This window comes from Patagioenas fasciata, chromosome 5 (assembly GCF_037038585.1).
Source record: "Patagioenas fasciata isolate bPatFas1 chromosome 5, bPatFas1.hap1, whole genome shotgun sequence".
Classification (NCBI taxonomy): domain Eukaryota; kingdom Metazoa; phylum Chordata; class Aves; order Columbiformes; family Columbidae; genus Patagioenas; species Patagioenas fasciata.
The window spans coordinates 61,981,530-62,006,359 of NC_092524.1; the positions used below are offsets into that span (position 1 = coordinate 61,981,530).

The 24,830-nt window shown below is 41.0% G+C and overlaps 1 protein-coding gene across 5 annotated transcripts in view; it reads right to left on the minus strand.

Moving 5' to 3' along the window:
- Positions 1-983: 983 nt before the first annotated feature.
- The window catches only part of AKT1 (AKT serine/threonine kinase 1), a 74,420-nt gene continuing 50,573 nt past the window's right edge, over positions 984-24,830 (minus strand). For all 5 annotated transcript variants that reach the window (XM_065838003.2, XM_065838002.2, XM_071809711.1 and 2 more), the window contains 7 exons: positions 23,116-23,184; positions 22,300-22,425; positions 20,866-20,994; positions 16,233-16,447; positions 9,174-9,261; positions 4,578-4,680; positions 984-3,882 (listed from right to left, as the gene is read on the minus strand). In XM_065838003.2, the coding sequence (XP_065694075.1) occupies positions 3,803-3,882; positions 4,578-4,680; positions 9,174-9,261; positions 16,233-16,447; positions 20,866-20,994; positions 22,300-22,425; positions 23,116-23,184 (810 nt within the window). In that variant the 3' untranslated portion in view covers positions 984-3,802. The remainder of the gene's footprint in view (positions 3,883-4,577; positions 4,681-9,173; positions 9,262-16,232; positions 16,448-20,865; positions 20,995-22,299; positions 22,426-23,115; positions 23,185-24,830) is intronic.

Genomic DNA, 24,830 nt, shown 5'->3' on the forward strand with positions numbered 1-24,830 from the left:
AGAAAATTGAGCTAAAAGTGGAAGACAAACACATTCATTTGCAACACTGAAGAAACAAGATGCTTTTACATATGCCCATTTCTTCAAATGTGCTTTTACCACTGGAGCTCTTTCACACACAGTGAAACAAATCAAACCTTCCTCCCAACTTCCAATTTCCCAAACTTTTCAGGCAGAAACTCCACACAACTCACAGGCACTTAAAGTGACGATGAGGCTGCTTCTGTCTCCTTGGAGTGGAAACTGTCATCCAAAATTAAAGTCTCACCTCTAATTTGGGACCCCCATACTAAATCCTGCTATTGGAAATAAAATCTGACTTGACATGCTCTCTAAAAAGCAAAGAGTAATTTCTCTGCAAAGACTAAAAAAACCCCAAGCACCTAAGAAGATGAAGAATACAATATTCTTGTACTCATCGCTTAAATGCATGTAAGCAATCCAAAGTAACAGACATGAAAATTCACCCCCATTTAAGGCAAAGATCACTTAATTCAAACAATCAAGGAATTTTTTTACCTCAAGCCTCTGAAAATTGTCGTAATTTGTTTCTCAGGTGGAAAACAGGCAAATTCAAAGAGCAGAAGAGATACCTGAGGCTTGCAGCTGGAAAACAGGTGGAGGTTCCCTTCTGGAGGGGTGATGGTGTAGAAAGGAAAATGAAGAGCAGTTTATTTTATTGTGGGCACAGAAAACTGCACGTTACTGACTTGCAGAGAGGTTTTTTTTGTTCCCATTTTTCTCCCAACCTGAGTTTACAACTGAGTTCCTGGGCTGAAATATATATATGTATATACTAGCAGTGTTCTGCAGGTAGATGTTTTAGCATTTGTTCTGTTGTAGCACTTGGGATGCATCATCTTTGCTGCAATGTGACAGCAGAGCAAGGTGACATTTGACAATGACACAATGAAGAATGAGGAGGTTTTGGCTGTAAAGGAGTTTGGGGTTTTCAAATAAAAGAACTAAAGGAATGCACAAGATTTAAGCAGTCTTTGCATATATAATACAAAAGCAATCTGAGGTGAATAACACTCAGGTCACAGAGTTTTGTGATAGGTAGGGAAAGACAACAGGATGCTAACAGTGATGGATATGCTAAATCAAAATTTAAAGAACATGCTTTACATGTGCAGGTTGACAGCTGTAACGCTGCTAATCATTCAGTTACAAACAACAGGCAAGGCATTTTGAATAATCACAGGCAAAATGAGGGAAAATATGCAGAAGACCCTGCGTTCAGGTGTGGTGCTCACATCTCCCTGTTGCTAACAACACTAAGATCCCCAGACTTTTTTGGCTGGTTTTTGAGTTCCATTTTATAGATGGGAATTCAAACAAACATCCTTTAGCAACAACTGGCAGAAAAAATACTGTTCTGAGACATAATCAGCCTCAACAAAACAACCATGTCCCTGCATTTGAAAGACCAGATTTTCCTGGGGCAGATTCTGGAAACCTTTGCTTGTTCACGTTGCCTTTATTTGGACGCACAAAGTGAGAACTTGTCGGGGCTTGCAGACTTGCAGAAGAGTTCTTTGGACTTCGTCCCCGGGCTGGCTGCAAACGCAGCTGAAGGTTTGGATGCAAAGCAACGAGAGCAGGAGGTCAGACCTGCAGAACAGGACAGTCCGTCCAGCATCAGCGCAAGGTACCCGCCGCAGACACAGAGCCCTTCTTTCACCTTCCCTCCTTGCACAGAACGTCCAGTAAATTCCACTGGGAATTACAGCTGATTCTTTGAACTAAAAGTAGTTTTGTACGTTAAATGACTTACTGTAGTTGCAACTTGTGTGCTCGGTTGAAGCGTATTGCAGTGTTCTTGGACATTCCTGTATTTTTCTCGGTATTCTTTCTTGAAAAAGGACATTCCAGCCATGTATAACTACCTCCTAGAAGTGAATAATATTAGTCCCAAGAAAGGAAAATGCAGAATTATATACTGGACACTGGCCCAAGTGACTGGAATAGAAACACCTTTGAAGATTAGGGCCTCGGTAACACAATCTCACCGGCACAAGGACGACGGCAAATGAGACCCGTTCTCATTCACCTCAAGACAAACTATTTCTGGCATGGGGTGTATTTCTTTTAACAGACATTTTCCAAAATTATCTTTGCATCATGACGGGCACAGAGATGAAACAACTGAGTGGAGGGAGAAAAGCCTAAATCCTTCAGCGATGTTCACATCAGACTCAAGAAACTGGAGCACTTCTGCATCTCTACAAATTCAGAAGGCTCCTACCGCAAGAAATAAGAACCTAACTTGTTAAAGCAATTTTTATTTAAGTATTTGGAGGGAAACTTTCATATCATGAGTAAAAATACTAGAGTTGAATGTTGTTAAAAAAGTCAAGATAACGGGCTGTCTGTGAAACAGCAGCTTCTGATGGAAAGGGGAAGCCAGGGTTTTCATAACATACTCCCTTTCAAATAAAAAAATTAAATGCTAGTTAACTGCAGTACATGTCATCAATTTTATACAGTCAAGAGAACGAAAAATAAAAAAAAAAGCAATTCAAGAGAACGCAACCTACAATGGAATAAATTCATCCGCAGCAGAGACAGAATAAGACTGCTTTTATGAAAATTACAAAGAAACATGATACAACAAAAATAGGGTGTGGGGAATTTTCCACTAAGATTAAAAATGAAAAACAAAAAAAAAAAGAATTCACTTTTTGAACACCATTATTATTCAAAAACATATGAAGTTTCAACCTAGTTCTTTTCTTATACATGGGAAACACTGTTAAGGTGAATTTTCAAGAGTGAGAAGGCACCATGAACTGTTGGCTGATACCTTTAATGCACACTCAAGAAGAAATGATCTGGCATGATGCAAAAAATCATTCAGTGTTTATATATATTCATATACCTTTTCATAAAAAAAAAAAAGCGGCAACAAGTCATTACTTCAGTGCCAAAATGTACTTTGTCTGGTTGACTCGCTCATTAAGATGATTTCTCACTTAGATCTGCATGATATTTTTATACAGTGGTGAAAGTGGGTGATTTTGCGTTGTTGCATTTCATATTAGATCGGTAAATCAAGCGTTTTCTAGGTTCTGAGAAGCCAATCCTATGAAGTATTCCTAAACTCTACGCAAATGGAATCATTAGATGCACTGTCTAGAATGGAATACTCGTCTGTACGATGTGGCAATTCCACTGGGTTCTGTTGGATATGTAATGTCTTGTAGCAGATGTTATAACAAAAATAACTTTTGTTTTTTGATTTACCTCACTGAGGCCATTAATGCTGTTCCTATAGTTGGTTTTCTGGAGTTGGATGACACTTCACTGCTGTCCAAAATGCGTTTGAACCGTAACCCTCCAGAGTTTGTTCACTTTGTTGCTTATATTATTGCACTAGCTACTAAAGTCTTACATCTTCCTATAGAAATCTAATTGTTCAGAGTGCAGATTCTATATTTAGATAATGAACTGTATGAAATAAATAAAATAAGGGGATTTTCTGGTCAGAGTTGCTGATATGTTGAATACCTTAATTATTTCTAAAGTAAACAGTTTTGGTGTATATTCTTAAAAACCTATGGTCATTCAGCATAAAAGCCTTGACATAACACTTTAAGAATGGATTTGTTTTCCTTCTCAAAAATGCATCAAAGAATTGTTTTAAATACAGAATCTGTGAGGCTTCCTACAAATTCATCTAAATTGTAATACAAACACAGTTTGTAATTCAGATAATATAGAAAGTTCTCTAGTGTCCATTGAAGTAAGGTCCCCAAAATGCAGTCTGTTTTGTTTCTGAATGGGAAAACATTGCAAAACATTAAGCGGTTCCACTGGCTGAATAGGAGAACTGAGGAAAATGAGGTCTTCTCTCGTTATCTACACAATCCATGCTGTCATCTGAAAAATGAAGAAACGAGTAGACAACATTTGGTACCTTTTTACGTGAACAAACAATAAGATAACCCACGGTAAAGTTATTTCAGAAAATTTCACTGTCGCCTTTTACTTCCACAACTTGAACGAACGAAGAAACAGGAACTCTTAAATCTCACCCCATTAAATGGACATCACAGAAGATCCTGATTGTTGCATGTAAATAGTTGTTTGGACGTCCATTTAAAATTGCCAGGAGCTGCGCTGCTTAAATCCATGTTCACTTTTTGGGATTTCTGGAAATTGCTATTTCAGAGCATCAAACATGCTTCGTTTCCATGCAAATAAAACATTTTTTCATTGAATATGGATGTTAGTCCATACTCAACTGACTATGTGCACACTCGGTTTGTGTGCAGATGTACACGTGCAAAACTCAGGAAAAGAATTATTTTCCAGTGGCAATAAACAAACTTGGAAAAGACAACAGTACAAATCATTTCACCATCTCCTACAACAGGTTTTTCATTTCCCAAACTGGAAAGACATGTGGCAAGTTTCACATCCGTTTACCAACTTCTTGGTCAAACACACATATGGAAAACCAGCAAGTTTAAACTGATGCTTTTTCACATGGTCTAAAGAGACTGGGTAACGTTACAGTGAATTATTTCTGGTCGTCAGAAGAATACAGTGGGCAACATGTGAGAAAACTTTACCTTGGTCAGGAGGAGTGATTGTTATCATTTGTGCTGTAAATTCTTCATCAAAATATCTTGTATCTGTTTCAGATGTAACTTGTGGCTTAAACGGAGGTACAAGCTATGAAAAGAAAAAGAAAAATAATTACCATCCATGTACGGGTTCTTGCAGTTTCTTGTTTACAACAGGGAGCATTTGAAATGGAGTTATAAGCTACAGTGCCTTTTCCTAAATTCCTAAAATAAGTTTAAATAATGCCAGTTCAAAAAGAAGGAACCATAGACAGTCAAAAGTATTTATTTAGGTATGCACTTCCTATTTATGGGGCATTTAAGTAATTTTGTTCCTAGGATTTAACTGCACAAAGAAAAACCTAAAATCCTAACTTTTCTTCAACCATATATACCAATTCCCTTCCTCATTATATACAAATTGTCAAATTCGTCTAGTCAGATTTATGCTTGAGAAGGATGACAATGAATAAGAAAGACACTCAGTGATACCAAACTGATCAGCTAGACTTGTGTAACACCACAAGGCTGTAACGTTCACAAAAACATTTTGGCTACGGAGTTACTGTGCCCGTGCAGCTCTGACCGCAACTGCACTGCAGGTCAGACCGACCCGGGAGAATTCAGGACAAGGCAGCAGCAGCGTGAGGCGTTTCTACTCCTGGTCCCCAACAGCAGTTTGGTATCAACTCTGAATTAAGAAAATCTGGAGTGCTTACAAAAAAATTGAGCGTGCTTAGTGGTGAATTAATATTCTTTCAGGGACGTGCCCGGGCACCTACACATGCACCGAGTTGGAGCCCAGACAATTTTGGAGGGCAACAGAGCTGGGATTCAGACCTCGCTCACCTCCCCGCTGCACAAACAGAATGTAAACACCGTTCTCAGCCCTCCACGGAGGACATGTAATAGGGCTGAGCGCTGGGCTGCACTTCGCCCACCCCTGGGGTTAAGCCTGGCCGTCTTTTAATAGCGCTGAGCCACACCGGGCAACAATTTCGGAGCGTGATTGAGGAAGTAAACGGCTTCCAAGCTGAAACTGCAGAGAAAGGTTTATCAAGGCAAATGGTAAATTAAGCAGTGACCCCGAGACTCGCACTTCTGCTCTTCCAGAAATAAGAACAGCACTGGCAGAAATCACTACCTGGAAAAAAATCAGCACATCTCGAGTGTGCAAAACACCTCTTCCCCACCCACCCCCAGCTTTTCCTGCAGCTTAGATCTGAAGAATCGTTTGCTTGGTAAGTCAGTTAATAAGAAAAGCACTAAGCTTCAAGCTCCTGATCGCCAGGATCATGTTTCTGATCTGTTTTGAGAGCACCTAACAGAATGTTGCCCCGTCTGACAAACTACAGTCCAATAAAGCTCCTCCATTTTCAATGTAGAGCCTTTAAGAAGTGTAATCTACACATACGGTCGTATTTCCAAATACAAAGAAAGATTCTACACTTTAAAGCCATTTTTTTAAAATTAAGGAACACAAAAATTCTGTTTCTTATAAGAGAGCATAGTTATAGTATGCATTCATCATTTTTTTAACTACTAATAATCTTCTGTGCCCCAGGATAGCTTAAAGGAGCCTGGCAAATGTTCCTGTCAAAAAACAAAAAAAAAATTGGGTGATTAGAAGTGGTTTTTATGTCCTGAGTTTAAAAAGGAAAAGGAAACAGGATATGCCCAAATCGCGAGTCACTCTGAGCCTGACAGTCCTGCTGAAGCTACTGAAGAGGGAATGCTTCACATTATAATGTTAATAACACTATATATAATATGTTGGTGTGACCTGATTGAGAATAAAAATCCTGTTGAGGACGAACATTCTTCCTTTCACGTTTTAACTCTATTCTCTTTCTCCTTACAGCCATTTTCTGCCTGCTCCTTATAGGGAACCTCGGTGTGTTTCTGACCAGCCGTGTGTGCAGGTGAACTTCTGTGTGTCCTCTGAAGCCAGGGGGGTCGTGGCACCCACGGTGACCCCCGCCTGATCGGGGACCTGAGCCACCTGCGTCAGAACATCCAGCTCAGAACACACATGTAACGGGCTAGCGCTGCCTCTAGCATCTTCCCTTTTATCTTAGTATCTGCTAAAAGCAATTTGAGACAGATTATGGCGCACCCACAAGAGCATTTTTTTCCCCCTAGCTGTCAAATTCAGAACATTGAGCTGGAAACAGAGGGGAAGCTGCAGAAAGCTCGAACACTGGCTTTACCAAGCAAATACGTTGCTTTCCTGGGAAGCTGTCACTGCAATAGCTCTGCAGTTCAACTGGCGGGGAGGTGCCACCTGTAGCCTCCCACTGCTGCAGACCAGCATGATACCCACAGGCTTATCTTGGTTTAAAGAGACCAAAAAAAGCCAGAGAAAACTCCATGTGATTAAAATCTCATTGCGTATGCTTTGCTTGTGGGTAGGCAAAATACTGTAAAAATTAAATCGCACCTTTCTTTGCACTGGAGACAAAAAACAACAATCTTCCAGGAGAGTCTAATGAATATTTTAAATTCTTGGGACAACCCCAGTTATTCTAAACTCCTTACAATTCAAAGCAAAGCTATGTTTCCAAAAAGCTTAATTACAAAGTAAGTGTTCTTGATTACCCCAAGCCTATATTCATAAACATATTCACCACTATATCGAGATAGTGGGTAACCAAGCTTAGCACATAAACACCTCTAGGCAGCTGACAAAATTCAGCTTTTATCCATGAGACTGCATTTCAGGTAAATGCTGCAAGATCCTCTTTGGAACACCCAGAATGTAGACAGCAATTACTGACGGGCTTTCTGAAATCTCTTCATTTGCACAGCATGGACATTTCTACAGTATGTAATGGTTTACATCTAATTTCAGATGCACATGCTAATGGGACAGGATCAAAACCAGAATCCAGCCCCCTTGGATACACCAAGGTCAGAAATAGTCTCAATTAGTGCACTTTTCTCCAAAATATGTAACATTTGGAATTTCCTGGTAGCTTCCACAACAATCTGAGTCAGTACTTCTAAAGGACAATCTATGAAGGTTTTCTCAGGCCTACAGATAAATAAATTGCCTCCAGCTTTTGTGATTCCTCCTCCATTCAGGGAAGCAAGACTACCATCAAATAACAACTTCACTGAAGACATTTGAGTCCTGTTACCAACTTTCTATCTTAAACTGCAAAAAACCCAGCAAAACCCCAAGTATTGAGCTTGCCAGCTGGGTGAAAATGAGGATAACCTCCTGTTTAGAACAATAATTCAGATATACTTTTCTACATTATACTGATAAGCTCAATGCAACTCCCTCCTGCCCTCATGGCTACACGCAGCTCTCTATCGAGGGATGCTTTGAAAGGCCAGAGGTCTAAACTGCATCTTAAAACTTACTTAACGATTTTTCAGTTCCCTTTAGCCAGGCAAATGTGTGAGGAAGTGAAAGAAGAGAAGCAAACGGAGCACTCTTTCTAATTGTACACAGGCACTGGACAATTCTCCCACTATGGTACGGAAACCAGCAGTGTTATGCTCAATTTCTTTAAGAATAGAAACATTGCTAATAGATCAGTGTGTTATTTCTACTGAAAGAATCCAAAGAATTAAAGCTCAGTTTCTGCTAAGTTTCTTACCTGCTCCCACCAACTGGAGGGAGAACTAAACTGTATTTAGAGATCAAACGAGAGCTGATACCATGAGGGGCTGCAGGGGGAAGGGAGGAAAATCAGGAAAGGCCGCGATTGAGTGAGACCATGGGCTACCAGTAGAGCCTGGAATCACCAGACCCAGGTTTAATCAGCTGCATTTCATGGGAGCGTTAAGGAAAATGTGGCTGGTGAGAATCAAAGGGGAGAGGATGACAGCAGATGTGAAAGCACCAAGCAGGGCATCTTGGAGGAGTGGAACAAATCATCTGTGAACGAAGGGACGGTGAGGAACAGACAACTGATGAAACACGCTCATATGGAAAGGGCTGGGGTCCAGCTTGAGTGGGTCCCACTAGGAAGCCTACGAACTCAGCGGGTCTTGAGGAAAACCAGTGAGGGGTTCCATGAAGTGCAGACACTTCACACCAGCCCTCTTTTACAAAAAAAAAAAAATTAGGTTTGGATTGATGTAAAAGCCACTTGTCTAATTCAGTCTAATTTCATCACTCAAGAGAGAAAAATGCAAAGGGAACAATCAGCCCATCTTCCACTACTGCTTCTGGGAAGTTTTGCTTCCAGATGCTCAGAAGCCAACAATAACTCCTGGGCTTGTAAGCAATATGTCACTTGACAGCAAGGAACGGCAACAAGAACTCATGGGAAAAGCCATTTTAAAGGCTTATACACTTTTGTAAATTTGGAAGCAATTTTGGTTACATCCTATTTATTCAGTCACAGAAACAATTATCTCATTGAGAGATACACCTCTCATTGCAATAAGAAAAAAAAAAAAAGCTTTGGTTCAAAAGTCATTCGATTACAGTATTTTAAGAAACAAAAAGCAATTTACCCTTCTTAAAAACACTTACAAACCTCTTTTGTGGAGGGTTTCTGGGTACCTCACAGAGGACAACAAAATCTGAAACACTCAGTGTACCCACAGTTATAATTCACCTTGCAAGAACAGTTGTAAAAGTACCTTTTTCTCGTATACATCTTGCCAAACAATGCCAGCAAAGAATTTGTGCTGCATAATCTCCTTGGCATCATCAGGACCACCACCTAACCTGTTTGGGGCAAAATAAGTAATTAGATGTTTGAGTACAGTTATTTTTCCTCATACAATTTTTATTAAGTGGTAGTGAAGAAATTCTGAGTTTATATAATACATTTGGGAGCAGTTCTAGCATTTGCTTCGCATTTGTTTTTTGTGCAAGGGCTGCAGGACAGTCTATTTCAGGTTGCAACACAGTTCCACCAAGAGATTTGAAAACAAGCTAGCCAACAGAATTAGAATGAGGGTCTCTATTAAACAAACAAATGAAGAAAAAAAATAATAATCACAATTCAAAAGACCATAAAGAAAGATGCTGTGTTAAGGACCACAGCAGATCCTGCCTGTACAAGGTCTGAGCCACCCACCCTTCTCTCTTTCTAAATTAACAAGTGACTACCCCTCACAATTTTCCAGAGCAGAATGATGCCAACAGTAAAACTGAATTTGATTTTGAAGCATAAGAGAGGCAAAGAATTTTAAGACAAACCATTTTATGAAACCTGATTTAAATTTCCATTAAAGAAAACAGTTGACAACTGCAGCGATAATATCGTGTTGTATGCAAATCCTTCCTCCTCTTCGGCTTCACGAAAGCACAGAGGGTGTTCTATTGACTTCAGGTATATCAAGATAAAGCACTCTCATTCCAAAATAAAACTGTCCACACAGCTCAGAGATGCAATCGGTTTAGTTGCAGTCTTGAGCTAGCAGATGCTTAGGTTTTGCTGTGGAGGTTAAAATGCTTTCTAAAAGACTGAACCACATCTGCAAGCAAAGGCACATAATAAGAAAACAAAATACTTACTGAGCAATCAGCAGGAGACTTACTTTCAGGTAACAAGGTTAAGGAGATGCTCAGGATTTTAAGTACAAGAGGTGCCACCATATTCATCCAGCCTGACCTCTAGTATCTGCCTGTTCTCGGATGCTTGGTGTCACTGACAAATTGAAATTTTATCCCTATTTTAAGAGCCCAGAGCAATGGCTCTATGTGACCAAGGCTACACCGGTACAGAACAAGGGCCAAGGATTGTTCTTTGAACCTGAACTCAAACTGCCTGGCCAGGCCTCATCCGTGCTGCACAGCAGTTGGCCATGAATCTCCTCTGGGCCACATGTGGTAACCCTGCGGCACTAATGCATGATTATTTGGGGATACAAGGGAGGATTTTGGTTCAAAATATCAGAGATAATGTGAAGCCATTGAAGTGGTATTTTTTTACAGCTTGAGACTGCACTGCAGGCTCTGGGACGTAGCTTGAAGGCACAATACTACGAGCACAGCATTTGGTGCGGAGAAGTCAAATAGGCTGACACTTCGTCCATACTGCTGGCTGGGAATGGATCCTGGTGCGTGCAGCCCTCTCAGCCGTGCCCAACACCATCCTCAGAGAGCACAAGCTGGCAGAGGCCATCGTGGTACCAGAGAGACCAGAGTCCAGGTTTGTTTCCTGGCCCTCTTCCATTTAGCAGCACAGCAACCAAAAGGGTTTGTTCCTTCACGTTCCTTCAGGAAATGAGCAGGGGAACAGGGAAGAGGTCCCCAGCCTTCGAGTAGCAAAGTCTTGGGTGACTCTCTCCTTCCCCAGGTAAACTCTAAGACCAGGATTAAGCTCACCCTGGAGCCCAGGAGGCCAAACCACGCTGGGTGGTGGCTCTCCCATCCACGTGCCAGCACGCTATAGAGCTGCAGAGCAGCCTGGAACAGAGACAAACTCTGTGAGTAACCAGACCTTGGCTGGTGCCCCACAGGTCTGGAGGCTTTGCCAAGTCTCTACCAGGCTCCTCACCGCTTCCCCAGCACAGATGATGACGGTTGCGAAGAACAGAGTGGAGTCAATCCTTTTTATCCACAAACATCCACAGACTGCGCTTCTGTGCAGAAGTTCTGGAGCGGCTACAGACTAAGAAGAACCTGAATCACATTTTGCAGAAGCCTGCAGGAAGGTCGGTTGGCTGCAGCCACGTACGAGGGCTTTGGATAACCCCATATCTAATACAACTCCTTGCTCCATGAAATACATTCTCAGGGAAATGCCAACAAAAAGCCCCAGATGTTTTACTTACCTTTTAAAAATCTATACTGTTAAACAAATCCATTCAAAACAAATGGGGAAATATAGAAACCTCATATATTGGATATGGACTTGCTCCAAAATACACTCTTGTTTTTCACAATTATTATGAAAGGACCCTCTCAAGGAGAACAAAATTAAATCAGTACCTAATGCAAAAATAGCAGTTAAAATAACTGAGAAAGCAGCAGGCTTGTCTTTTGTAAGGACATGCAACAACTGAAGAAAAATATACCAGGAATAAAAGTCTTGAAAAGATTCTTGTACAATAAAAAATTCCATGCATTTAAGTCTTCAGACAGAAGCAGAACCAGTTTAAACAGGACTGAAAAAGAAAAAGCTACTGAGATTTACAGTATACAAGGAAATACAACAGAAAGCATACAGGCAAAAAAGCAATTAAAACAAACAAACAACCCAGACTTCAGTCTAAATTGGTCTCCTTAAAAAATACCTGTCAAACAATTCTGGTTATTCATTTAAATTCCATCTATATTTGAGAACCTTTGCTTCTATGTTTCAGCTAAATCCCAAGGAGAAAATTATTAATAAGCACAACATAAATATTAAACTGAAACCACCTCCACATTTTTAATTTTTACAAAATTGTGTAATGCTTGGAAGTTCCTTTAATCATTTAATGACAATTGTCTGTGCTCCACAGTCAAGGGTTATCAGTTATCATTCCAGAGAGGAATCATGTACAAATATTTTTTAACATGTAGGTACTGTAATTTTTTAAGATATATATACATATATATATATATATATATAAACATAGTGCATATGCACACCATCAACAGTGAAATTATTATCATCACAGGCCAGAAGTTTGCAGTTAGTGGATCACAGGAAAAATACTTCTTTCTATACTTGCCCCTGCACAAGTAAACAGTGCTCAGCACCCAGGTCCATGCCCAGCTCTTTAAAAAGAAACCCACAAACTCCTAGTTTTGTAGTTAAAATGATTCCACTGTAAGACCAGCCAGGCTCCAATGCAGGAAAGCAGGAAACTGCTGCCTTCACTCTGCCCTGCCAAATAATCCCATTCATAAGTTCATGCTTTGATGACTCCTGATTTGGACAGAAAAGGCTGTATTCTTCCCAAAGTGCTGTACAAAGAGTCTTTGGGGGGCTTTCCTGCTCAGAGATTAAGGCTTTTGGAAAGCATAACGCAACTCCCAGCTCTGTGCTGAGCTTTACTTCCCTACTTCTCCACTAACCACGTGTGTGCAACACGAACATGGTGGATCCAGTGACAGTGGAAGAGCTCCCACTTCCCAACATTAGTAACCACAAAGGGGACATGTTTGAGGATTCTGAGGCTTGGGGGGAAAAAAAAAAATCATCTCTTTAAATTTGCCTTTTATGTTTTCCTCAGCTTCAACTTAGATTTCTTATATGTGAACTGTTTCAAGTCTGCCCAAACTTGTTCTGAACAGCTTTGGACTGAACCAATTTAGACTAAAATTATCATACAAAACAGCTAAGCCTCAGTCTACTTCAAAGCACCTGGGGAAACACGTATGAAGACTTGATGAGCACTGTGCAGTTCAAGTGATATCCAGGACACAGGAGTTGTCTGGACTCGATGATCTTAAGGGTCTCTTCCAACCAAAACGATTCTATGATCTCTCTGTGGCTCCAGAGACTGATCACCAGTCCCCAGCAACCACCTTCAGTGCTCCAAAGCCAAAACTACAACTCTGTGAAGACACTGAATCTTTTAAAAGGCATTGGTGAAATGCTGCATCTTCTTCCTGCCTGCCAAAATCCAAGAGCACCACAGAAGTAGATGAAGCAGCTTGTTACAAATCCCATCAGAAAGAGGGTGAACAGCCCTGACCTATAACAGAGAGCACTAAGGCATGTAGTGAAAACACATGATCGCAATTCAGAGGAAACCATCCTGAAGTTCTCTCAAGCTTAACACCTGCCAAGATTCAGAGCTTGCTGATTACAGCAAGCTGTACACTCTGCTCATTACAAACCCACCCACCCACCTGTCTAAACTCAGCCCGTTTATACAAAGTGCTCCGATCCATGCCCACTTGCACAGGTTGCAGCCTCCACAGCCACAGAAACAAACATAAAAGTTAAAACCTCCACTGTTCTACATGTGAAAAAAAATGCTCTGATTACTTCCTTCCATTTGATACATGTCACAAAGCAGAGAAGGAGAATTTCAGGTCACATTAAAAGAAGTATTTACAGAGCAGATTTTTTCCTTCTTAGGAAAACTAGGGCTCACATTACAAGATTAATAAACTTATATCAATCCCAAAAGAAACTTCAAAATTCCTTTTCTCTTACAAAACGGATACGATATGACCAAATTTAGAAAACAGCCATGATTAAAAGCAGAATGCAACTTACTGCACTTCACATTTTCACCATATGCCATTGAGTATGAGACTGAACTGGTATTACTGAATACAGAGTGCTAAGACTGCTTATATATAAATATATATATATACACATATACCAGTTCAGGTACAACAGGTAAATTTTAAGATTTAATTCACTGATGCAGGTCACAATTCCCTAGCTCCTTGATATTTAACTTAAAATATCCTCATCACTGAGCTCCATTATATCAACTATTTTTGTTGTTTGGGGTTTTTTAATTATTTTACGGGAAGGGACATCTCCCAGTTTCATTTCTCTCATGGTTTTGGCTGTCTCCTCCATCCCACTCCAAAGTTCATCAGCAGTTCCTAAATGCTGCCAATTCTGATGTTTTTGCCACAGACAACATTATGACCCCAGCTTCTGTCCACCACTGGGCTTTGTGGAAGAGGAGATTTCTGTTGAATGACACAGTGGTTCCCGAAAGCATCACCAACCGGCTAATGTCAACCAGACTATCGCACATTATTTAACTTAGCTATGAAAATACATTCAGTGCGATCTGGCTGTTTTTCTTCAATATGGCTCCCTGAATTCACTATGAGTCAACTACCAAGTATCCCAGGCGCCCACCCCAGCACACAGACCACACAGTAAAAAGAACACAAAACTACAAGTCCAGAAGTCAGGACTCGTACCCCTAGGGCTTGCAGCTCAGCTCCCCGTACTGCCTGAAGCGCAGTGGATTTGCAGAATCACAACTTCAGTTAAAAAGCTGGGTGAATGGTTATTGGTGAGAAACCAGTATTTAAGAATGGTCCATGATCCAAAAAGCCTGGGAAGCACCAGTGTAATTAGCAAGCTGTGGGCATGTGTGCAGCCTTGTCTAGTCTATAGTTATTTCTATCAGCAGCATGAAAATCATCTGTCCAACAAGACCAGAGCATCGTTGGTTCCAAGCCTGCAGAAGATACATATGAAGAAGTGGCTATTTGTATAAAATGAGCATACTGTTGAGTAATTATTGGCACTGGGAAAACCTTGTAATTAGAAACAAGTGGGCGTTCTTTGTTTGTAAACAAATTGCATTTTGGTTCAGCAGAGATGCTCCTTTAAGAACAAATTACAGCAGATGCTGCTTGTTTTTCCAGTGACTGAAAGGCCCCACCTGAATAAGCTACGAAAGGGTCACAGTTGTATTTAACCCAGTGCCTTGCTGGACAGGAATCCTGCTGGCAGAGGATAGTGCCCGGCGGGCTGCTCCTGGGGGTCCCCTCGCAGGCACCGGGCTCTTACCACCTAGAACAAAACTGGACACGTACCCGACTACAACCGTTCCTAGTTCCCCATGTCACCACTAAGTTGAATCCTCCAGTGGTACAAACTGGATTTGCATCACAAGACGCCTCAACGAGATTTTCCATCAAAAACAGTGATGGAAATAGCCCACAGTGACGACAAAAGTCCTTGCTGCAAGTATCCCTGTACTGGCAAACCCCATTTTCCTGCAACGTGCACGCACACACAGAGACTAAACCTCAGAAAGCAAACTGGAATAGTCTGCTTGCCCCTCACATGAAAGATTTCCTCTTTGAGGCCCATTTACGGTGGAAGGTTCAGGACAGAAGATCAGTGACAGAATCACAATATTATTTGTTTTAAAAATGTCTGGGTTGACGAGATGGCAGCTTTTTAAACTGACATTTATCTTCATGTGAGGGTCAACATCCTTATTGGATCTTGTTTATTTTCTGTTTGTTAGCCATTAAGGGCTTGGGGTTTGTTTTGGTCTTTTTTGTTTTTAAACCAAGGGTTACTTTTTACATAATACAGCATAGAGAAAAAACAAAAAAAGGAAAAAATAGGACAAGCAGATTAAGCGTGGTACAAACTCCACTATGAGCATGGTACAAACACCACCACCTACTGTCCAAAGCAGGATGCAGAAACACTGGCACAGATTTAAAGAAAAATTCAAGTAAATGGCCAGGAGCCTGAACTGGGACAGAAGGTGAAAGCATTCCGAGTAGAGCACCTTGTAAGCAACCAAGGGCAGGGTTAATCTGGTTCATCCCAGGCTATAGTTTTGTGTTGATGGCAGCCATTGCATTCTGAAGTTCAGCCTTCTGATTACCAAAGCTGCTTCACGTCGCTGTTTGCAGTGTCAGCTCATGCCAACGGTTAAACCAAAAATGAGTAGGTCCACTTGCTGCATCTCGGTGGATGACCATTTTGAACGGATCAGGAACAAATCTACAGTTTTGTCTGAAATACCTTCCTCAACTTTAAATAAAGAGAAACAACTGGCACACATGCATTCAATAGCCCTTTGTGCCATTTTCAGTTGTTTTACAATGACCGCAATATGGGCCTTTCACACAGCAGAATAGAAAGTCACTTTTAAGTCAGTTGCCTTGAAGCTAGTTAGTTCTCTTTCATAGATGTGTCTCTGTATATAGCACAACCATTAACTTCTTTGTGAAGCCTTTAACATTTTTTTTGGTATTTCTGAGGGTCACAAGTGCTTAAGAGTGCAACTATTAAGTAACAGTCTCACCTTTGCTTAGGGTCTTTCTTCAGCAAACCTGACAAGAGAGATTTTGCTTCAGGTGACAAAGTGCGCGGAAATCTAATCTCCTCCATGAGGATGAGTTCAAAGAGCTTTTCGTGGTCCTGGTTGTAGAAAGGGAGCCGGCCACACATCATTTCATACATCACGACTCCTAAACCCCACCAGTCCACTGCACGACCATAGTCATTATCTTCCAGCACCTGCAGAAACATAAGAAAAAAGGCTTTAAAAGACATTCCCAAACCAGGCACGGACACAGAACTCGTGGCAAAGTTTACCCCAGCAAGTTAATGTTTTCATGTGTCACAGTCAAATCTACCAGAAGAGCATTTGCAGAAGATCTGTTTGAAAAGAACTGGTATCCACGTTCACCGTGTTAGGTGAGCAGGAGGGGAAGAGGAAGCAGCGGGTACATGACAGCAGCTTCCTTCTCTTCTTCCTCCCACCCTCCCTTATATTATGGTCATGATAAGCACAACCTTTGAAAGCCCAAAGGCTGAGAAATGTTCTCACGTTACAAAGCCAGCTGTTAAGTTCTTGCTTATTCATCACAAATTGTTCAAATGGGATCAAATTTAAAAAAAAAAAAAAAAAAAAAAACAAAAAACCAACAAAATAAAACAAAAAACAAACTAAAACCAAAACTAAAAACCAGACCACCAAGGAGCCATTATGGAAAGAAAAGACCATCAACCTGTTACTTCACAAGCAACAAGCTAAACATCCCCATCATCTTCGTATCAACTTGCACCGTGCAAAGGGTGGCTCTGCACGTCCGAAAAGACCACCCACAAATACTGAATGACTAATATACATCAAACACTAAGAGAGAGAACACAACTCCTAGCTTTTGACCGGCTGTAAGGCTGTAGAACAGCAGGCAAATCGCCTGGAAATGTTTCCTCTCCTCCCCTCTGCGCCCCTCCAAAAGCAATCGCTCACTAGCTCTAGCACTCCTGCCTCTGCTTAGAGGGCTGCAAACCCAGAAGCTGTCAGTGGGGTGGACTTCTGCCAGGTCTCACAGTGGAAGGAGTCCAGCACGGTTCATTTTTCCCTTCCTCTGGGCGCTTCTACCTGACAAGGCCCTGTCTGGTGCAGGGATTCGAGACCCCAGTGCTCTCCACCTCTCCCGCTTGCTCCATAGAAGCCCCATTATAGAGCATTTCTGATCTTCTGCACTGAAGGTTGCTGAAGGGAGTGGGGAGTGTTTTGTGGCTTATGGAGTGGATGTTCCAAGGACTTCTCTAGACTTTGTGTCTCCAACGCAGTTGTCTGTAGCTGACACCAACAGTCTCATGTTCCAGCCCCTGTCCTCAGGTTTTAGTTGTCGTCTTTACACTTCCATGGATCTGCGCTGAGCTGTTACTCTTGCCAAGAGCACAAACCATGACCATGCCACCAGCATGTTTTATTGTCGCATGGTGTCTGTGTGAGCTTTATGTTCCAACAGAACACTTTACACTCAAAACTTAAAGGGTGAAAGAGACAAATGAAGTTGATGCCAAGTTTAACGAATGGAGGATCTGAATCTCTCATAAACCTTTTTAAAGGTTTCGCACACAAAAAGAAGCACTGAGACACTCCATGTAACAACAGTTTGTGCTCTGCCTCTCTTTATTCACTAATTATTCCCCTTAATTATCTGAACGAGGGAAAGGGCCTGCAGTAAAAATCAAAAGGCTGCCAGGTATTAGATTACCCCACGTTGGTCTATTTACAGCATCCCCTGCCGTATGATTCACACCAAACGACAGCTGGCTCTGCAGCTGCCCCGTATATGTATACGGCCGACACAGCTGCCGGTCAGACAGGATTCCAGGAGCTGGCCCCGTCCTTCCCGAGGCATCGCGGCCCTTCAGCTCACAGGACATATTGTGTGACAACGCAATTACTGCTCTCCGAGTCACCCCCTTCAATAAACGCTTCCTGTTCGCACTCCGCTGTGCTTGGGTTACCTAAAATAAAACAGTCACGGGGCCTCTGATTTTTATTTTTTAAACTACTGTAAGAGATGCAATAAGAGAGGACTGAAAGAAAAGCAAAACCACAGAGGCTTTGTTGTGTATGTAATGAATGCTACAGGTGCTTTTGAAATGTTCTTTATCCTGGAGAAAAGGAGGCTAAGGGGAGACCTTATCCCTGTCTTCAACTACCTGAAAGGAGGCTGGAGCATGGAGGGTGTTGGTCTCTTCTCTCAAATAGCAAGTGATAAGATGAAAGGAACTGGCCTCAAGTTGTGCCAGGGGAGGTTCAGATCGGATATAAGGAAAAAAATTATTCCCAGAAAGGGTTGTCAGGCACTGGAACAGGCTGCCCAGGGCAGTGGTGGAGTCACCATCCCTGGGGGTGTTTGAAAGGCGTTTAGAAGAGGTTCTGAGGGACATGGGTTAGTGCTAGAGTTAGGTTATGGTTGGACTGGATGATCCTGAGGGTGTCTTCCAACCAAAATCATTCTATGATTCTATGACATACTTCAAACGTTACTCTAGGGAGCGTATTAATAATTCTGCATTATAATCTATATTACTAACTACAATTCTTTCCTTCACCTGCATTAATTCTAAATGGAATTCTAAATAAGCATTCTAAAATGCTTATTTCTTCAAAGTTCTTTATCACAACGAGCATACGCCCATATTATTGACTGCACAAAACAGAGAAATGGTGTTAGTATCTAAAATATACCCTAACCAAAAAAGTATTGCACTCATCCACGATTTATTGCAACATGCAGGATAGCTGGGGAGCAATAAAGTAACAAGGTCATTTCACTTTAAAGGATCATCGTTTCCTAATGAGCAGCTCTAGAGTGCGTTGAGATGGAATTTGAAAGAGAAGGCACAACAGCTGTAAACATCACAGCGTCAATGCATCTGACACATCAAAGGTGACATGGTTCAGTCACCTGTCAGCCATGCACGAGACTCCAGCGTGAACCTAAAAACAACGATCCAGCAACTGTACAAACACCCCGCTATGGCGGATTCAAGTTACAAACGCAGACGAGAAGATTGAGACCCCTGCTTTTAAGGATGTATGACCTTAAATGCACAGAATATCACTTGTGCACAATTTCCAGATTTTTCGCATGCTATCGACCAGATGACAAAAGCCTCCAGAATTTAACACTCCAACTCACAGATGGGATTTGGAAGTAAGGGAGAGAACTGGGTTAAACAGAAGGATTTATCCTTCAGGGTTTTGGATGAGCTAACTCATCATAAATATTAAAAAGAAAAATAATAGCAAATAATATAACAGAAAGAAAAACATAACGCCTGCACAGGGAATCCCCACATTCCAAGTGAGAAAAAAACAAAACCAAAACAATAAATATTTTTAGTCTCCTCATAAAATCCTTGATGAGAAACTGAAGTTCAGCAATTGATTTTAAGAGGGAAGCAAAATAAAAGCCATGTTTATGAATAATAAACATGCTGTCATGCTGCATCAGTAAATCTCAAATTGTGGTGTATGGACCCCAATTTAGATTCATTGAAGACTTCTGGTGGTCCATGGAGAGCCAGCAGCTATCATGAGACTGGCTCTTGCCGCAAGCTACTTCGAAGGTGCCCACATTCTTCATTATCAGGGAGAGACCGGAGGCCCTTGAACGCAGCTGGGAGTTTAAAAAAGCAAAAACAAAAAAACAAACACAAACACACTGCCACAGCTACACAAGCAGAGAGAGCAAAGGCGCCGATCAGCAAAGACATCAGCTCGCAGCAGAAATATTCCGCCTGTGCTTTGGCTTTCCACACTTTGTACTTCTGCATACTTCAGCTCCAGAGGGCTTTGGAATGCCCACACATCTCCCACCGTGGGGAAATACCACGTCCTGGCTGCACCAACAACGTAAAACCTGCCGGCAGCCCAAGATTCGCTTCTGCCCGTGCTCTGAGCAGGATGGACGTGTTGCACGGCTCTCAGAAGGAGTCTTTCCAGGATGAAAGTTCCAAGCACACATGTACGCTTTACACTTAAAAAATATTAGGAGAAAAAAAAAAATCTCCAAAACATGCAGTTTGAGGACTTAGATCCTCTGCTTGGACTTACTTCCTCTGAAACTGAAAAGTTCACATAAATTGAGAAACATCTACACTCACAGAACAGTTGGCACTTTTAATGCATATCCTGCCAAATACTGCAGAAGAAGCTTGGTCTGTCCTGCTCCTGAAACATGTCACCTTACACTGTCTTCAAAAAGAACTGGGCAATACTTTTACTTCTTAAGCAAAATCCTGTTGATAGCTTTCAAATAGGCCAATGCACAGCAAACAAACTGCTAAATAGTCACCAATCCATCAAGGAGATTTTGAAGTGATTTAAAAGGTGCTTTTAAAATTAGATTTCTGACACAAGAAAGCACTGCTACAGTAAAATGTAAATATTCTCTAAAGTGGAAGGTAGATACTAACCCTGCCCGAAAGTTATCACCTATCATTATGCTAAAGCGATGCCGCAGAACACGATGAATAAAAGATACTCAGCGTGTGATGTTATATAACAGTAGTTACTGTACGAACACATTATGGCACGGGAATTATTCTGTATCACTACTGTTATCACAGATGGCATTTCAGAAGATCATTTAATACAGTAGCCAACATAACCATACCTCTGGTGCCAGATACTCCGGAGTGCCACAGAAAGTCTTCATTGTTGCTCCATCCTTGATGCCTTCTTTACATAGTCCAAAGTCTGTTATTTTTATGTGTCCATCTTTATCCAGCATAAGATTTTCCAACTGAGATGAAAATCCAAATGAAAGACATTGTTACGTATAACATACGCTGCTTCTGAGCAAGTCAACGAAATACATTAATTTCTGCAGATCAGTTTTCAACCTTGTTCTCACTGAGGTCAGAACCACAGTTGTTGCCAAAGCATACATGATGTAAATAGACATTTATATCACTTTCCTTAGTTCTTTAGGGAATGTCAGGTGATTTGTTTGCAGTCTTTGTGTAACTGATCATATATACAGAAAGAATGCAAATGTAGACATTTTATTTATGCTTCTAAAATATTATCACCAACAGAACGCCAGTTCTTTTAAAAGTACATTAAGTATTCTTCCTCACACAACTTCATCCTTGGTTTTGCTCCACGTGATTTTATGAAATATTCTGTACCAGTAGAGGATAGGAAATGAAACAAAAATCAAATGCAAGGCTAAGGAACCACTTCCAAAGAGACCCTTTACGTGAGAATCACTTTCTACATTTACTCAGCTCGTGGTATTTGTCCTAGCCAGCACCACTAATTTTTGAGAAAGCCATCCAGATTTCAGGACAGAGTTTCCACTGTGTATGAAATAAAGTGCACTTTCAAAGGGAAGTGATACGGGAAACAAAATCCCAGCAGGAATCCCAAAATTACACTGGCATAGCCTGAAAACACTGCACAGCATGCTTCATTTCAGATTTCTCCCAAATGAACTACCAGTATGTCATCATCCTCTCATGAAAACACTTCTCAGGAAAAAAGAAAAAGAGGTATTGTTGCATTTTCCTCAAGAATTTCCTTTTTTTTTTCCCCCTGAGATTTCTTGTTTGGTTTCCTTTTTTTCCCTTCTCTGCTCACTGAAGAAATAAGCAACTTGAAGCTTATCCAATTTGCTAACTGTAAGTAGGTACTATGAAACAGTGCTGTGCAACACATTGCAAGGAAGGAGAACATCCACACAATATGAATTTGTATCTATCTGATAAGACCTGGGATGAAGAGCCCAGGGTTATGTTCCACCACAGAGAAGAGCAAGCAAAGTTTCTCTTAAAACAAAAGCAAGCAACTGAAAATGCAACCTAGGTAGCTCAGTGCCCCTTCATATTCTCTGAAACGCTGCCAGGGTCCTGACAAATGCGTTATACAAGCTCTTAGACTATAAAAGCATTTAGACATCCTGTAAAGTCAAGTCCAACAGCTGCAATAACTGTTATGTTGAAGTTTGATCGGAAAGGCTTTCTTATAGTTCCGACCCATTTGCTTTTGCAACTAACAACCAAAAAGCTTGAAACCAAAAAGCCTATGAAACTATTTTTCTACATACCTTCAAATCTCTATAAACCACGTTCTTCTCTGAATGTAGGTAATCCAGTGCTGAAACAATCTCAGCTCCATAAAACCGAGCCCGGTCTTCAGAGAAGACACGCTCTCTTGACAGATGGAAAAACAACTACAAAAACAATAATTTCTTACATTTAGATTGCACAGGTTTCTGAGTTATGTCTCGCACTTTACTGGCCAACCTGCTTGGACCAAGATACTATCTAAGAGAAAACCCCTTCCCATCCTTACCCAGTTGTGTTCACAAATGTGTTACAAAGCATCACAAATTAAATGATAATTATATCTCACCTTCACAGATGCAGACTGATAACCAGTTTGTGCGTTGCACATTCTTGTACGTACAGAAAATTATAAAAACTCATTTTGACTGAACTACAGTTCTATATCAGAGCTACAGCTGATATTCCCACTTTTCATTCTTAACTAACAGTAGTTTGCTAAGCTTCCAGTTCTTCCTCCAAAGTAACATGTGCTCACAATATTCATTAAAAAGTGTGAAAAGCTGTCTGAAGAGCAACGAGAAAGCAATCTTGCCCTCTTGAATTACTAAAGCTCAGATTACAATATGTTGCTATCATGTAAAACACGAACTTACACCCAAACCCTCTATTCTCTAAAAATGGAATTAAGAAAATCAAGTCTCAATTCTTAACATTTGTTAAACCTGCAACAGCTGTGCATAACTGGGACAATCTGGATTAATCAGAATTGCAAACATGGACCTTAGCTAAATAATGTCAAGCGTAAGTAGTACAGGAAAATCCTAAATTATTAAACATTATTACAATTCCCTTACCTCCCCTCCATTAGCATACTCCATAACAAAACACAAGCGATCATGTGTCTGAAAGGAATACTTTAAAGCCTGAAACAGATTTAAACCAAAATTTAGAAGACAGATCACACTGACAGTTACAGAAGCATTTTCAACAGATTTTCAGAAACTGAGATAGACATGAAATTTTCTATTTCAGTGGACTTTTTGTCCTTGGCTCTTTTATAATACTTACAATTTCCTGTTGCATCTGAGGACTGAACCACCACCAACTTATTTCATTAAATACATTTAATAAAACATTAAAACGATCCCTTGCAGAAGCTATCAGTAATGCCTATAATGCTGTGAAACTAAGTTCTGGCCTGTTAGCAGTGATATAAAACGTACCAATAGTGGCTCTGAAGTCCCCTCCTCAGGCCGCAAGCTCCTACAGTTTAATTGTATGGACAAGAGGCCACAACCAAACCCTAGAGCACAAGGTTTTACCACACTGGCCACAAGTCCTCTTACATGAAACGTGTATATATTTACACACAGCAGACCCCTGGTTTCTGCCCTACTCCCTGCTGCTGGCCTGCCAGGGACTGAGCAACGCTCTCAGTATTGATTTGTGAGCAACTGACAAAAACAGACTGGATGGAGGGTGTGATGGAGCATCACAAGGTGCCTTTGTACAGCCCTGTCCTGTGTACTCCTGTGGCAAGAGAAACATCAACTTGTTTGCCACAGTCTTCAGCTTCTTGGCGATAACCCAGTTTCGTAGCTGACTTCTTAAGATAGCTCTTGTTTTGCATATTTGGGCTTATGAAAGCATTAAAAAGAAAATACTGCATATCATCACCCTCATTACTAGGGGTGGTGTTTTTAAACCTGTCATACTTTTTCAGAGAAAGGGAGGATCAGGTTTTAGGCACATCAACAAACATTTACTGATTATACCCAATAGAGCCAATATTTACTTCCAGAGACCACACTTAAAAGGTCTCAATTCCAGCTAAGCCCTTGTGTACTTGGACAAAGGAAACAACCGGGATCCTACACAGGATGAGAGCTTAAGCAGCTGGCAACAGTTCAGAGCCACCTGGTAATAAATACTAGAAACAAAACGTTGAGGTGTAACTTAGGTATCTGAACTCAACCAGAGAGATTGATGGTGTTGGAAGCCTAAACTGAGAGTATAGTTTGATTTTACAGCTAAGTCAATCCAAAAGTGAAGTGGAGATAAAGCACAGTCCTGCTCTTCCCTGTCTCATCCCATGTGCTTCCACCACTGTCCTTTGGCTGGCATTACCAGTGCTCTGATCCCATAGTGAACTGCTTCTGGAAGCTTAAAAAACCAACAAAGAAAGGCAAAATTAAAGGGTTTTTCCCTCCACTATGTCCTCCTGAACTTGTTTGTCAGAAGATCAGGGTCACCCTGATCTCTGCTACAAAGAGAAGACCAAGCATTTGGAGGACAAGGAAAGCAGACATTTCTCTCAGAGATGGCAAACCATTAAATGGCTGAGCTGTAAAGCCAAACCAGACTCTGAAACACTGTCCTCAAGAGGTACTGAGGACTGGCTCTGCAAGACTCAGAAGACTTTAAAAAAGCATTTTAATTTGTGCTTCCCAAAAACGGAAGGGTACGAAAATATACAGCCACTCTGAAAACACAGATCTCAAATGTATATTACAAACAACAAAAAATAAGGAAAACTCTTGGTTGCCATGATGTCAAGTTATACTCAGCA